At 31.0% G+C, this 15,562-nt stretch overlaps 1 protein-coding gene across 1 annotated transcript in view; it reads right to left on the bottom strand.

Moving 5' to 3' along the window:
* Positions 1-2,170: 2,170 nt before the first annotated feature.
* Positions 2,171-15,562, bottom strand: part of SP3 (Sp3 transcription factor) — a 45,535-nt gene continuing 32,143 nt past the window's right edge. The window contains exons 5-7 of the mRNA XM_074303088.1: positions 10,140-10,332; positions 6,467-6,663; positions 2,171-3,984 (exon numbers count right to left, since the gene is read on the bottom strand). Of these exons, the coding sequence (XP_074159189.1) occupies positions 3,668-3,984; positions 6,467-6,663; positions 10,140-10,332 (707 nt within the window). The 3' untranslated portion in view covers positions 2,171-3,667. The remainder of the gene's footprint in view (positions 3,985-6,466; positions 6,664-10,139; positions 10,333-15,562) is intronic.

The following is a 15,562-nucleotide window of genomic DNA, read 5'->3' as shown; positions in this document are numbered from 1 at the left end:
TCAAATATTACAATATTTTTAAAAAGGGGAATTGCTCAAATTCTTTTGTAAACAAATTTCATTGGAAGTGAATCCCTTTGATATCTTTTAGGTTAAAAAATCCCCAACAATAATGTTCTTAGTGTTTCCTTAAACTGAGGCACACTTGTAATTCTTTACTATTTTTCTGTGGTTAACAATTAATAAAGTTAATTCTGATAAATCTTAATGAAAAAAAAAAAAAAAGACAATAAATTCAGCCATTTAACCAAAAAAAAAAAAAAGAAAGAAAAGAAAAGGAAAAAAATTCAAAAACAAGTTATTTCATCAAAAAAATTTTGGAAAAATATACATGGACAGCTCCAAACAAAATAAATTTTATACTAGAAACAACTGAACTACAGCTTGCTCTCAGAATAAGATTCAAGAACCCCATTTTGTTTTTCTTAAAAGAATAATTTGTGCAAATAAAGGTTATATTTTTTTCTCCCCAATCAGACACATACATGTTAAAAGGCAAGAGTGACCTAGTGGATGCAGAACCAGCCTTGATGTCAGGAAGAACTGGTTTAAACCTGGCCTCTGACATTCATATCTACTACCAGAGGGATATTAGGCACATTACCACTTCTAGTGCCCCAAAGAACTCTCAAATCATTTGTTACTGAACAGTTGCAAATGGCAAATTTAGTTGAATTTGTAAGAGCTTCCCCTAGAAGGTTCCTTACACCAAAGAAATTAAGAGATCAAATGACTTCTGTCCATGTATTTCTTTTCAAAAGAAGTCTTTGTTGTGAGTTTGGCCTATATTTGGTGATGGCCTAAATTCAAACCAGTGTGATTTAGTGGAGTAGATTAAAAAAAAAAAAAGCAGAATAGAACAAAACAAAACAAACCTTTTATCTTGTTAATGGTTAAGAGTTAGGAAACATGTCATCTAGTGCGTGGTTGAACCATTTCTAGTTTTTAAATACTTGCTCTGATATCTCAGTTAGTAGAAAGGTCTATAGTTTATCAGGTTTATGTACTTCAAAGAGCCTTCAAATTTCAAACACCTGATGAAGATATAGCATTAAGATTCCTAAACTACTTACCTTCCTTGAACTGCCTATGCTATGGTGACAATACAGATGCACAGGTAAAAAGAGACATGAAGACAACAAAGTTTCCATTTTACTTCGGAAATAATTCAAACAGCATTAAGGTCACATTTAACTGATTTTTAAAAATTCTGCTCCAGTGACTATTCTTACAAGGTCAATAATTATTTGTGACCACAATATTTCTCTGAAATATACATTTCTAAGTAACTGTTGACTAGTGGTTGAGCCCTATAAACCCAGGTTCAAACAGCTTTTTGTCTTTTTTTTTATGAATTCAAGCTTTATGTACACAGTAATAATTTGTTCAGGGATGGGAGAGGTGGGTCCTCTCTTCAGGGAGTGATGTCCTATATGAAAAAGGTTTACTTATATGTATGTACCTAATGTAAATCAGGAGATTCTTCTATATTGCCTATACAAGGAAGAAATGTGGTTTTCATAAAAACTTAAAATCAGATTAAATTTAACTTTTTGCACTTCTCTCCTATCTTAACACTCTCTCAACATTGCTGAAGTACATCTCTTTAAAACATATCCTTTTTATAGAAATAGTTGTCTTTTTAAATAGTGCTTTAAGGTTCGCAAAATGCTTTACATACATCAGCTCATTGGACCCTCACAACAACCCTGTGAGGTAGGTGTTAAAGGTATTACCTTTTTATTGGACCTTCACACAAATTCATGATTGTCAGTGAACTCTCAAGGTGCTTGTGCTCCCTTAACCTAGTAAGTAACAGAGGTCACAGCAGTAAAGGTTACAAATTGGCATTGATCAACCTGGTGTAGGGCTGGTGGGTGGGCTGGAAGATTTCCTCCCACTTCTTCATTACACAAACAACCCAACTAGTCTACCCATAATGAAAAAACTAATGGTAAGCAAAAACAAATTGTCAAATGTCTAGACAATGCGTCTACAAATTTCCCAAATAAATACACTTCCAGCAGAATAATTTCAGCATCTATTAGTCTCTATCTGGAATCTAAAAATAAATCAGTTCATTATAAACTATGTTGAAAGAAAACCAAAGTCACAAATTTTTCACAAATCTTACCACTGCAGTACTTTAAAGGCATAGGAATACAGCAACTCAAAAGAAAAAAAATAGTGTTTTATTAACTACCACACTGTTATAATACACTTTAAACGTACAATAAGGTAGCCTTTAAATCTGAGGTGGTCTTAAGAGTAACAAATGAACAGAATTTCAAATTTTTGTAAATAGGTGAACTGCTGCAGTTATTGGTGTACATTTTAGGAAAATGGTATAGCACTTACAGACCAGCAATGTAACTTTATTTTGTACATTTTTTCTATAATTGAAAATATAAACAATAATTATAAAAAAGAAAATACAGCATAATAAAAAAACATATATGTTTTTCAGTTTAAGTGTATTGGATACATATAAATTTTAAGGGAAAAAGCAAAAAAACAAAAACAAAAAGAAAAAGAAAAAGAAAAAAAGAAAGAAAATGATTGATATTTTAAGTGCAGACTGACTACCTAGCCAAAAAAACTTAAAAAAAAAAAAAAAAAAAAAACTCATATAACCTCTAGTTTTCTATGACTAATATCCATGTGGCTGGAGTATTGTCACTCTGGAAGTGATTTTTCTGTTATGTTTGCATATGTTATACTTTACTGGTAACTTACATGATGGCTTTTAAGGCCCTGGCAGACAGATGGTTTTTGGAAACAAGATTTGATAATTAAAAAAAAAAAAAAAAAAAAAAAAAAAAAAAAAATCACTGCTAAGACGCAATACACCTTATTTTTGGTCCTCCAATGTTCAAGAAAAGGGATAATTCACAACATTGTTCTTACCACCCAAATGCCTCAATCTATACATTTTAAGCTTTTTTTAAACATTGGTTATATTGCCCAACTTCGTTATTGAAAGAATAATATTAACAAGACATCATTTTGGCAAATTAAATCTTAAACATGGCTTTTCAACAGGATTTAAAAGGTGACTATCCCTAGAGTTCCATGTTAAAATGTAGTTTTCAAAATCTTACAAGAGTAATGCTTAAAATATTGTACATAGTTAACCTAATTAAAATAATTAGCTTCAAAATGACAAATTGATGAGCTAAGTAAAGCCTACACTAGGTAACATTTGCTTGGAAACTTGATTTGTCAGTTATGCATAATAAAAATTCCAGTCATCAAGAAAATTACAAAATTTCTTTTATCATAACATGATTTCTTTCATCCACCAACTTCTTTATCTTACAATAGATAAATACCAACATGTTCTCATTTTTACACTAAACCACACAGGATTGATGCATTTGGTTAGACTACCATTCCCATTGTTAAATTCATTTTTCTCTTTATATAACTTGGTAAAATTTCATCTCTTCTAGATTCCAAAAGTACCTACAAAACCCATGCAATTTTACCATTTTAATATACTATGGAATATCATACAAAGTAAGGCATTTCAGTGTCATGTATAACCAAGTTACTGTCAATCCAAAAATTTTTGCACATCAATAAAAAGATATCTAAGAACTTAGGAACAATATTCTTCTCACTACTGTATAAAAATAACCACAATGAATAAGTATTTGTGTAATATTTACTCCATTGTCTCATTTCCAGAAACTGTGACAAGCTGTAAAGGTATTTCAGTGTTGGTAAGAATATCTTGATTGCTGGTGGCAGAAGTGTTAACAGTTCCTATCCCTGAAACAGAACCTTGTTGAATATTTGCAAGGATAAGTGTTGTTCCTCCTGCAGTAATCAAAGTATCATCTCGTGAAGCTTCTACTGATGCCAGCACTGTACTACTAGAGTGAATACCTTTTTTATTTTGATGTGTTTTAATATGTTTGGCAAGGTGGTCACTTCTCATAAAGCGTTTTGAACATTCTGGACAAACAAACTTCTTTTCACCTGCCAGTTAAAAAAAAAAAAAAAGAAAGAAAAAAGAAAAAGAAATTGTTTTGTTTTGTTTTCCAATCTGAATGCAAACTAAGATGACAAGAAAACTATTTTCAGGAATTGTGCTTCAAAGTTAAAACTAGGGTAAATATCTTCATCCAAATAAACAAATAGGTTATTACTAGAAAGTTCTTAAAACAATAAATTCATTGTCCCAACAGAATGCTATCTCCTCCCTCAAGCAGATCTAAAAGTCAGTAATAATTTGCTTTAGATTCAAGTTGTGACTTCTATTGCCAAATGAGCTTTCATAACCTTGCCTCTTAAACCTCAGTGAAAAACCTTAGAAAAGTTGTTTTTTTTTTTTTTAAATATAAGAGGTTTTTAAGGAAACCAACTTCAGAAATTAAAGCTATGAAAAGTATTCATTGAGAACTATGAATAGAAGATCATTTGGTGTTAGACTGACAAGAAATTGTGACAAAAATTTGGTAGGAGCTAAGGGAAGGAAAGGAAATAAGTATATTACAACTACTATACTATGTATCTGGCACTGGGCTAAGTTGTTTATCTCATTTGACCCTCAAAACAAAATTGTGAGGCAGGTATTATCATTATTATTCCCATTTTATAGTTAAAGGAAACTAAAACAAAGGTCTGTTCAAACTCACACAGCTAGAAAGTGTCTGATGCTGGATATAAATTCATTTCTTCCTAACTCCAGGTTACTTGTCACTTTTCTGCTAAGCAGAAATGAAAAAGGGAAACCTAGGAAGTGAAGTGACTGGCAACTTTAAGAAAAATAAAAATTTGTAAGTCAAAGTTCTGGTAACTAGGGAGAAAAATTTTGAACTGGAACCTTACAAGGACTAGGAAGAAATACAAGATCTACAGAAGAGCTAACTAGCCTGAGAGGTATCCAGACTTTTTAACTTCTAGGACCCAAATACACATAGATCAAGGCAATAGTAGTAAGACTATGAACCCTAAACTTGTTTACTAGCATGGGATTTGTATTTTCTTCACAAAACATATTTTTGTACACAACCAGATAAATTAGATTGTGTGTCATGTGGAAAATTTACCAGCTTAGTATAGTAGAAAAAAAGACAAAACACTTAAGGAGACTTCAAAGAGCCTACAGAGAATCTAGTCAAGGCATCAAGCCCTGTTTCTTTTTCTTTGGAAACACATATCCCTTTGACTTGGCCTCTTTCTTTATTCTTTTATCACCTTTATGTAGAATTTTATCACCTTATATCCCAATTTTAATCCAATAGTCATTATTACAAAACTTCAAGTTTTCCTCTCTCATTCATTCTACAAATTAATGCCAAATGCATCTTGCTTAAATATAGCACTTCGTTAGAACCCTGCTAAAATAATAACAAAATTCAGCACTAACTTAGGTGGTTTTTGTTTGGGGGAAAGGAGAGACAGCAAAAGTAACAACAGTGAGAAAAAATAATCTATTCCACAATTTAGATCAGAAATCTTCTCCTAACCTTCAAATTTGTCCACAGTTTGCACCATTCTGATCCTACCATTTCCCCAAAAACTCAGTGTTTTATTGAGGCCAGTCTCTTAGGGTCCCATGGGTTCATTCCCTCTTCTGGTCTTGGCTCATATCTCTATATCCATTCCTGAAGCACTCAACTGGATACTATTTTCCATATTTTACCATTGTTTCATGTATGTTCATACCATTCTAATTACTATAGAAACTTCAGAACAAGTACTGTTATGCTTTTCATGTTCACTTTTAACAGATAAATCCTTAAACTAATGGCAACTAACTGCAAGCTATGAGGGTGGAAAGAGCATCCTATTTTTTCCTTTTTATTACCACATTGTATTCAAGCACCACATTCAGTAAGGGACTGGTAAAAAAAAATTTTTTTTGGTTATAGCTCAGTAGCAATAAGTTAAGAAACCCTACATCAGTTTATGCATAAACATAATGATTAAAAAAAAAAAAAAAAGACTGAGGATCAAGGCATGAAAAACTATCAAACCACTATGTAATTTTTGTCTTTCTCTCCAACCATCAATAAAAACATATTTTATCTACTACAATAAAAATGTGGAAAATAAACAAAAAAAAAGGGACCATTACATAATCAGTAGAGTGTCTTATGAAGAAACTAATTTTGAGAGCTAACAGAAAGAATGATCATAATAGCAAAAGAATGGAATTAAATCTTCAATGATTTTAATAGATCCTAATCATAAACTTTATTTTAAAGAATGAATAAACCAATAAAATTCTTTGAATTTAATGTTCAATGATCAATTCAGTGGACATCTTTTCAACTTATACCACTGAATGTAAAAATTAATGTATCTTTAATATCACCAGCTTTTGGTTCCACCAAAAACAACAACAAAAAAATCCCTGGTTTTGAATGTTCATTACCTTTAAAAAGATCCTAATCTTAAAGATAAGTAGGTCTATATTCTATATTTTAATTCATTAAAAACAAATGTAAGTAACCTGTATGTGTTCTTCTGTGCCGCTGTAATTCATCACTTCGAGTAAATCTTTTCCCACAGAACGTCCAGTTACAAACAAAAGGACGTTCCCCAGAATGCCAACGAAGGTGAGCTCTTAAGTGTGACGTCTTCCCATAAACTTTACCACATCCTGGTATATGACAAATATGTTGTTTCTTTTTCCCAAGATTGGCACCTCTAAACAAAAACAAAAAACCAGAGATAGAAACACATGTACATGATAATTGGAAAAAAAAATGTTTTAAACCAAAGCTTATTGGTATTTTTCACAATTTATCATGTTCAATTTCATGCAAAAGTCAGGACTGAAAGAAATTAGAAACTGGCATTTTTCATCATTTCCACATTTAAAAAACAATTTAATTTCATCATATAAAAATATACAAACAAAAATTATACTCAATAATTAAACTACTATCCAAAAATTCCAATATATCTTGTACTGGTTTGGTTTTTGAAGGTTTGGAAATTTTTTTTTTTAAGGTTATAAAATATGACTTTCTCAACCTAAGTTTAATTTCAATATTTTAAAATATAGGTCTTTTATTTAGTTATAGTATAAGCTAGTAGTTATTGGAGTCACTGTAACTTTTGTTTATTTGTTTTTGCTGAGGCAATTGGGGTTAAGTGACTTTCTCAGGGTCACACAGATAGGAAGTATTATTAAGTGTCTGAAGTCACATTTGAATCCTGACTGGTGCTCTATCCACTGAACCACATATCTGCCCCTTCACTGTAACTTTTAATAATATTTTAGAAGCCATTGTCAGCTTATAAAGTTTTTAATTTTTACAGATCATAAGAGTACCTAATAAGTGAAAATATGTATTGAAGAGGTGACTTAGTAATATAATTATTTGCCTGGAAAAACATAATTACTGAATATCATGCCCACATTCTGAAAATATTTATTTTGAAACAGAGGTACATTTGGGAAGGGAAAATGTGAACTGCTCTAGTTTGCTTGTAGTTTTCCTAAATATGTCTAACTTCCATACAAATTGCTAGGTTTGCCTTTCCAGAGTCAGTCAAAAGAAAAAAAAAAATAGCCTTTTAGACACTTCAAAAGTGTCTAATCATGTGCAATATAGACACTTTTCTCCTTTCAAGCTAAACATTATATCCTGCTCCTTCAACCAACCCTCATATATGACATTTTTTTCAGTCCTTTCACAATCCTAATTATTTTCTGGTATCTTCTGGTTATATTATCTACATATAACTTCTAACACATGGTGCTCAGCACTGACACGTATACTGTAGAAGTAATCTGAACACAGAAGGGTACACAAAAACCATCATCTCTCATGTTGGACCAAAACCTCTCTTCTCTAAAGCATAAATAAGGATATTAACAGTTTTTGGTTATTGTTATATTGTTGACTGATCTTGTTTTGTAGTTCACTAAAATGTATGTTTTTCACACAAATTGTTGGCAAGCTGTATTTATTTGTGGAGTTGGTTTTTAACCCAAGCATACAATTTTATGTTTATTCCTGTAAAATTTTTCTTTTATTAGATTTATCTCATCATTCTAACCTATGGAGATCTTCCTGGATTCTCATTCTGTCATCCTAAATTGTATTCAATTCACCCCAATGACTTCAACAGAAAACCAAATTACTATTGTTCACACAACTCTTATCTCTTTCTAAGCTTATAGATTTTGAAATACTAAGTTGTAAAATGTGCTTTTTTTGAAAAAAAAAAAAAAAAAAAAAAAAAATTTAAGTTAGAAGCACAAGGATAAGACTACTTACTGAATACAGGAACCGATATAGGCTTTCCAAGGAAAATTTTCCTGGGGAAAGCATATTCAGTTAGATAAGGAAAAAATAGAAAAGCATTCATAGGCAAGTAAGTAGCATGTACATAGGGCAAAAGGTAGCAGAAAGTATGTGGAATGAAAAAAATCTAGTTCCTAATGGTATCACTTTTGTAATTAAGAAAACTTCAAAAGCAGGAAAACTTTATTCTACAAGGACACCTAGAGAACTAATGAGAATAAATGTGGTGAAGGCAAGAAAAGTTAAATATCAGAACTGATGTGTCATTCTTAACAACGTAAGAGACTACACATAAATCTTCCCAAAATTTTAATATCCCTGACACTTTCTAATCCCAATCTTACTCCCAGCTGATCTTTTTAAGTTCCTATTTTGGGTCCTTATGTGTCTACTTTGCCCTCAAGTGATTTAACAGTACAGGACTAAGCAGTGTGCCAATAAATAAAGAGGGCTATTAAGTATCACAAAGGAAAATAAGATTTCTTACAGTATTAAGTTTAAGGCTCCAAAAATACAAAAAGCAACCTTTTTAATATTAATTTTTCTTCAAAATATATGTGTAAAAATATAGGACAATATTAGAGAGTGAGATGGATGAGATAAGATAGTAGTAATGTGAGAAGCAGAGAAGAAAAAGAGAACTTTATTAATACAAAACTCTTTTGCTTACTTTGAAAATTATAGATTAGTGTTTGTATCACCCAGATCTATATAATGTCTATGCTAATCATTAAACAGAAGCAGTGAAATGTAGTGCTCCCAAATTGTTGCTGCTATGCTTTACCCCAGTGTTCATGACTTCTAATTCAAACTTAGAGAGTACTCTTAAAAGGCAAAGTAAAAGTCTGTACCAAGGAATATATGTTTATATTCTAAGTATATTTACACATGTGCCTTGTTATTGCTGATGTAGACCAATTAATCATCAGCAACATTATAAATAAACAAATTGTGACACTTCATATTCAAGTCAAATATTGTCAGAATTAACCAGAGTCTAAGTCCTACTGACATGCTACAATTTTGATAGTTTCAAATATCTGGTCTATTGTATTTCAATGGAATTTGGACTAAGAAATTTTATCTCTGTCTCTCTTACTCTTACACAGACACACACAGACACACAGACACACGAAGCAATAATTTTTTTTAAAAGATAATTTTTTTAAAAGGACAATTTAAATTATAGAATTACAACAAAGTTCCTGGAAATGTCTTAGTCAGATAAAGAGATTTATATAGTAATATGTTAGTATTTATCTATAAATTCACTGATAGGACGACTATTCTCAAGGTAGCAAACCATCTGACATCAATCAAGTTCATCTGAAGTAAACTAGGATGAAAAACAGCCTTTCATTACTGAGTTAAAATAATTGTGTCAATTTCATTCTTTCAAGCTACTCACAAAAATTCTTTAAAGAAAATATAACTTCCCGAAATTGATTTTAAGTACAAAAATGTTCTGAATTTAGCTTCACTATTTTAAAGTCTTGAATAAACTTTCTTTGCATATGAGCCATTTTTTGATATAGGACTTAACAATAGTATCCACTAACACATGTCTTTGAATTGGTTAGTCAAAATGTTTTTTAAAAATTTATGTTTTAGACATAATAAATGACAGTGAAGAAAAGGGTATTAAATATTTAAAAGATAATTCAGGATGGTTTAAAAAAAAAAAAAGGTCAAGTATCTTAATAATTTCTACATTAATAATCATCTACATTTGTCTTTTTTAAACAAATAAAATGTACATTAATATCTGAACTTTGCAAATATAGATGAGACATTTATAACAATTTCTCATTCTTTAAAAAACATTTTTAATATATGTTAATACGGGTGAGTTTTATATCTGCATACCTCCCACCACCTTCTTTACAATTAGGACAGGTGCAGGCTACACGTCGAAGTCTTTTTACTTCTTGATATGGTTGGTCCCCTTCTTCATCTACCACCTGTACTCTCAAATGTGTTAAATCACTGGTATTCAATGTAGAATCACCACTGAGCTGCCACTCTTCTGGATCAGGCTCTTCTTCCTTGATCCTTATATCTAAAAAAAGAATAGATAGGAATCAGAAGTAGTGCACTGAACAGAAAATAGGATATCATGTCAAATTTTATTTATATTAATAAGAACACTGTATAATATAATAAAAAATAATTTTTAGAAAAAAGCCATTGGCATAGTTAATATGGATAAATCTGAGTCAAATTCCAATGCACTAATTTCTCTTCTAAAAACTTCCTATCTGAAAGCACTACATAAAAAGGGAAGGTTTCAAATCTAAAAAGTCATAAATATAAGTGTAAAAATCTATCAATTATGACACAAATATTATAGCATTTTCACAAGGGAAGAAGTCACAAAATTTTAAGACATGATCCCTACCTTTAAGGACCTTACAATTTTAAGTGGGGTGAAAAAATGAGCAAGTGAGTACAAAATTTTGGGATTTATGTTTAAAAAAATTAAAAAGGACCATAAAGTTGGGATTTTTAATCTGAGAACTATGAATTTTTAAAATATCTTAATATATATTTTATACAATTGATTTCCTTTATAATCCCACTTATTTTATTGTTGTCTGATCCCAAAGAGAGATAGGAAAAAAAATCTTCCTGCTTCTTTGCAGACAAGGGATTCTGTTTCCCTGTATATAATATTAGTTTTGCATAATAATTTCTTTTTTTTTTTTTAAGGGGATAATTTGGGAAGGAGGAGAAGAGAATGGAGGAAAGGCTATAGTACGAAAGGTAGTTGATATACAAACAAAAATTATGTAAATTTATGGAATTTTTCAAAATAAACTTGTTTATGTATTTATTAAAAACTTATTACTACAGAAAAAAATAACTATAGCACAGATGCACGCTCAATATATGAACTGATATTTGTCAAAAGAAAAAAAAAAGTGTCCCAAATCACTAAAACTAAATGCAAATTAAAACAACTCCGAAAACTTCCCCTCATATCCATCAAATTGGGAAGTATTAAAAAAAAAAAAAAAAAAAAAAAGTTTCTTGATGTTAGTAGTGGCAAGTCAGACCCATTAATAAATATACTGCTGGTGAAAACTATAAATTGACTTGCAAAGCAAATAAATTGCTAAACTCTTAGACCAAGTGATGCCACTATCAGAACTCCTAGGAAAATGAAGAGAAACAAAGGTCTCACATGTGCACACATATTCATTAAAGCACTTTTTGTAGTAGCAAAAACTGGAAACAAAGTAGGAAATGAGTACCCATGTATTTGGAAATGGGAACAGATGATGACTTGTGCCCTTAAGAAATAATAAACTAAAATAAACCAATTTAGTGAAAAAAGTGAAACCATATGAATTATCATGCATAATAATGCAAACAAGAACAATGATAGCTCAAATTTCATTTTCTGATCAATCTTGATCCTAAAAGACAAAATGATGACTAAACAGAGAAATATTGCTTATCAGATTCACTAGAGTAGTGATAGGTTTTGCTTAACTACTTTTCTTAGTTACATGGAGAGGACAAATAGTCTCTCTATCAACTTAGTTAATACTAAGAAATGACAGATATAAAAAGCATTAATACAATTTACAAAGGAAAAGAAAACTACCAATCTAAATTAGCAAATGCTTTACTGGACAAGATATTAGAACTGAATATATTGAGTCCAATTTCCAAAAGATTCTTAAGGTGAGTACTTGTTTCTCTGTCTCTCACCTTGCCAAGAAGAATCAGCATAGTTAAAACAAGTTGTTTTTTTAAAACTTTAGGCTTTAAAAGATAAACTAATACTTTTCTGCTTCATGTTGGTCACAAGATGGAAATGAAATGTGAAAAATTACCTTATGTAATGGTCAAATATGGAAGTAACTTGAGACAGAAGTAGAGTAAAAGAAGACTGTGTTTAATTTTTACTTACTTTTACCTTACACAGTACACACTCTACGTCTCATTATCCAAATTAAAAAAAAAAGCCTCTAGACACTTGCACATATGGCACCATATTAAATTTAAACAAAAACATAATTTGCTATCAAAAAAAAAAAAAAAAGAAAAAAAAAAAGAAAAAAAAAAGCCTTTCAAAAAAAGGCAGTAAGATGTAGGAATATAAAGAAAATAATTTTGCCCAATGATTTTTTTTTCAAGTATTCATTTTGCTCTATTTCTAGCCATATGAAAAGATGCTTCAAGTCAGTATTAATCAGAGAAATGCAAATTAAGACAACTCTGAGATAGCACTACACACGTGTCAGATTGGCTAGAATGACAGGGAAAGATAATGCGCAATGTTGAAGGGGATGTGGGAAAACAGGCACACTGATACATTGTTGGTGGAATTGTGAATACATCCAGCCATTCCAGAGAGCAATTTGGAACTATACTCAAAAAGTTATCCAACTGTGCGTACCCTTTGATCCAGCAGTGTTACTACGGGTTTATATTCCAAAGAGATTTTAAGAGACCTGTATGTGCAAGAATGTTTGTGGCAGCCCTCTTTGTAGTGGCCAGAAACTGGAAACTGAGTGGATACCCATCAATTGGAGAATGGCTGAATAAATGTGATATATGAATATTATGGAATATTATTGTTCTGTAAGAAATGACCCGCAGGATGATTTCAGAAAGGAACTGATGCTGAGTGAAATGAGCAGGACCAGGAGATCATTATATACTTCAACAACAATACTATATGATGATCAATTCTGATGAGACATGGCCATCTTTAACAAAGAGATGAACCAAATCAGTTCCAATAGAGCAGTAATGAATTGAACCAGCTGCACCCAGCAAAAGAACTCTGGAAGATGACTATGAACCACTACATAGAATTCCCAATCCCTCTGTTTTTGTCATTTCCTTCACAGGCTAATTGTACACTATTTTCAAAGTCTGATTCTTTTTGTATAGCAAAATGACTGTTTGGACATGTATACATATTTTGTATTTAATTTATACTTCAACATATTTAACGTGTATTGGTCAACCTGCCATCTGGGGAGGGGGTGGAGGGAAAAAGTTGGAACAAAAGGTTTAGCAATTGTAAATGCTGTAAAATTACCCATGCATATATCCCCCCCCCCCCGGGTTAAGTGACTTGCCCAGGGTCACACAACTAGGAAGTGTTAAGAGTCTGAGACCACATTTGAACTCGGGTCCTCCTGAATTCAGGGCTGGTGCTCTATCATGCATATATCTTGTAAATAAAAAGCTATTTTTAAAAAAAGCATTCATTTTGCTGTTTTCAATAGTTTTTATTTTCCTTTTCTGATTATTTTGATATAATTATTTACAGTAAATGAATAAGGGATAAGGGAAAAGTAAGAAAAAAAAGGAAGGTAAAGAAGTAATTAACTATGGATCAATGAAGCTGAATTATGGCTTCAATTTTCTATTTCTTTTGACAAAATGACAAAATTCATTACTATTCATTAAGAATCTCTCAAAATTTGGATATCTGGCTGAAAAGTCTATTTTTATAACTAGAACTACACCTCTCCAATTCCCAGCCATTTCTTTTCCCTGTATTTTTTCAAATTAGAAATCGATTATTATTTCAAATCAATTATTTGGATCTCGTAATGAATTTTCCTAATAGAAACAAGTATTAAATGATTCTTTCATTTCCCATTTAATCCATAAAAGTCAATGTGGCTGAAACACTGTCCAATGAAATACATGGTCAATAATACCATTGTTAAATCTAGTTAAATAAAATAGAAAACAAAAATTAAGGATTATATTAATGTACTGAAGAAAGAATATTCATTCTTTCCTCATTTCTGTGTCTCTCAGAATCTTTTGTCTTCTTTCAAAAATCAGCCAAGATACCACCTGGTCTGAAAAGTTTTCTATGAACATTCTGGTTATTAATAAGTGTTATCTTTGCTCAACTTACTTGTGCTTACTTATTTTTATGTGTATAATGCATTATCCCTTTCTTCCGTTGACCCTGTAGTCCCCTAACCAACCAACTTACCTATACATATACATACCTCCACTCACTCTCCTTTTAACTCCCACCCACACACCTTTACATCTTGAGAGCTCCTCAAAGGCAAGAACTAATTTGTTTTCTGTCTGTGTTCCTACCATCTGGATAATATACAACACATAGTGAACATTTAATGCTGAACACTTGGGCTCAAGAAAACTTTTGTAGGTTTTAGGTTTATTCATATTTCTGGGTACTTTCAAAAGCCCACTGGATATTTTATCTAATAATCTCAGAATTTAAAACTTTTCCTTTTTCTTGATACAAGTTTATTACTTTTGGAGCCATGATTAAGGTCAAGAATTTACAAATGAAATGCTGAAAGGGAAAAAAATGTGAGATGAGAGGACAGAAAATGAAACCCTTCTGAAATGAAAGAGGGAAAAGAGGCAAAGAATTAAAGAGGGACGCATACATGTAATATTTAGCCTTCACAAACTTCCTATTATCAATACTAGGAATATTAGTTTTTATGAGGGGAAAAAAAAGGTTTGAAAAGGAAGTGCACGTTCAATGTATATTCCTGAGCTTCATGAAGAAAGGAGATGGGTAGAGAAAAGACATATAGCTACCAAAGTTCATAACCTGAGACAGCCTGACTGTTCAGAAGGAGCTCTATGCAATCATGTGTGTAGGCAAAAGAAGCTCACAAGTCAACAGAATGCTCCCAAACTATGCCTTTACTGTTAAAAAGATTAGTATGCCACCAAAATAAATGTTCTATATATTCCTATTATTAACATATCAAGAAAGCTAATGTTATACTATAATTAACTGATTTATTAACTAAATCAAGCATTCATATTTAATTTAGATAATACTAGATAAATATGAATTAAGGTACTTTGGATAAAATGAGACATTCTCTGTTATCAATAGCATATCACTAGGATTTTGTTGTTCTCGTCAAAGTCTAATTTTCTCTGCTTTCAATTTTTTTTTTTTAGAATGCTGATGAATTTGCTTCATTTGAGTCAAAGTTTATTTTATTTATATTTTCCATTTAACAGGTATCTTTCACCTGTCATGAAACAAACAGAATTAGACACAATATTGTTTAAACCTCTAAGGTTCTCAGTTTGTAAGTAAATGATTTTTGTTCTAATTAGGACTTTGTAATTAGCTCATACGGCCAAGCTTCTTATGAATATTTTTAAAATATCAACTTTATCCTTTCTAATTTAAGATGATAGCACTAAATTTACTATTAACATGGTTAATTTCTTAATAATTTGTCTTCAGTAGTCTGGAAAGGAATTAAAATCTTTAGCAAAGATTTATTAAACTTCACTTCTTT

This window comes from Sminthopsis crassicaudata, chromosome 3, assembly GCF_048593235.1.
Source record: "Sminthopsis crassicaudata isolate SCR6 chromosome 3, ASM4859323v1, whole genome shotgun sequence".
NCBI classification, from domain to species: Eukaryota; Metazoa; Chordata; class Mammalia; order Dasyuromorphia; family Dasyuridae; genus Sminthopsis; species Sminthopsis crassicaudata.
This window is presented reverse-complemented; position numbering and strand designations above follow the sequence as displayed.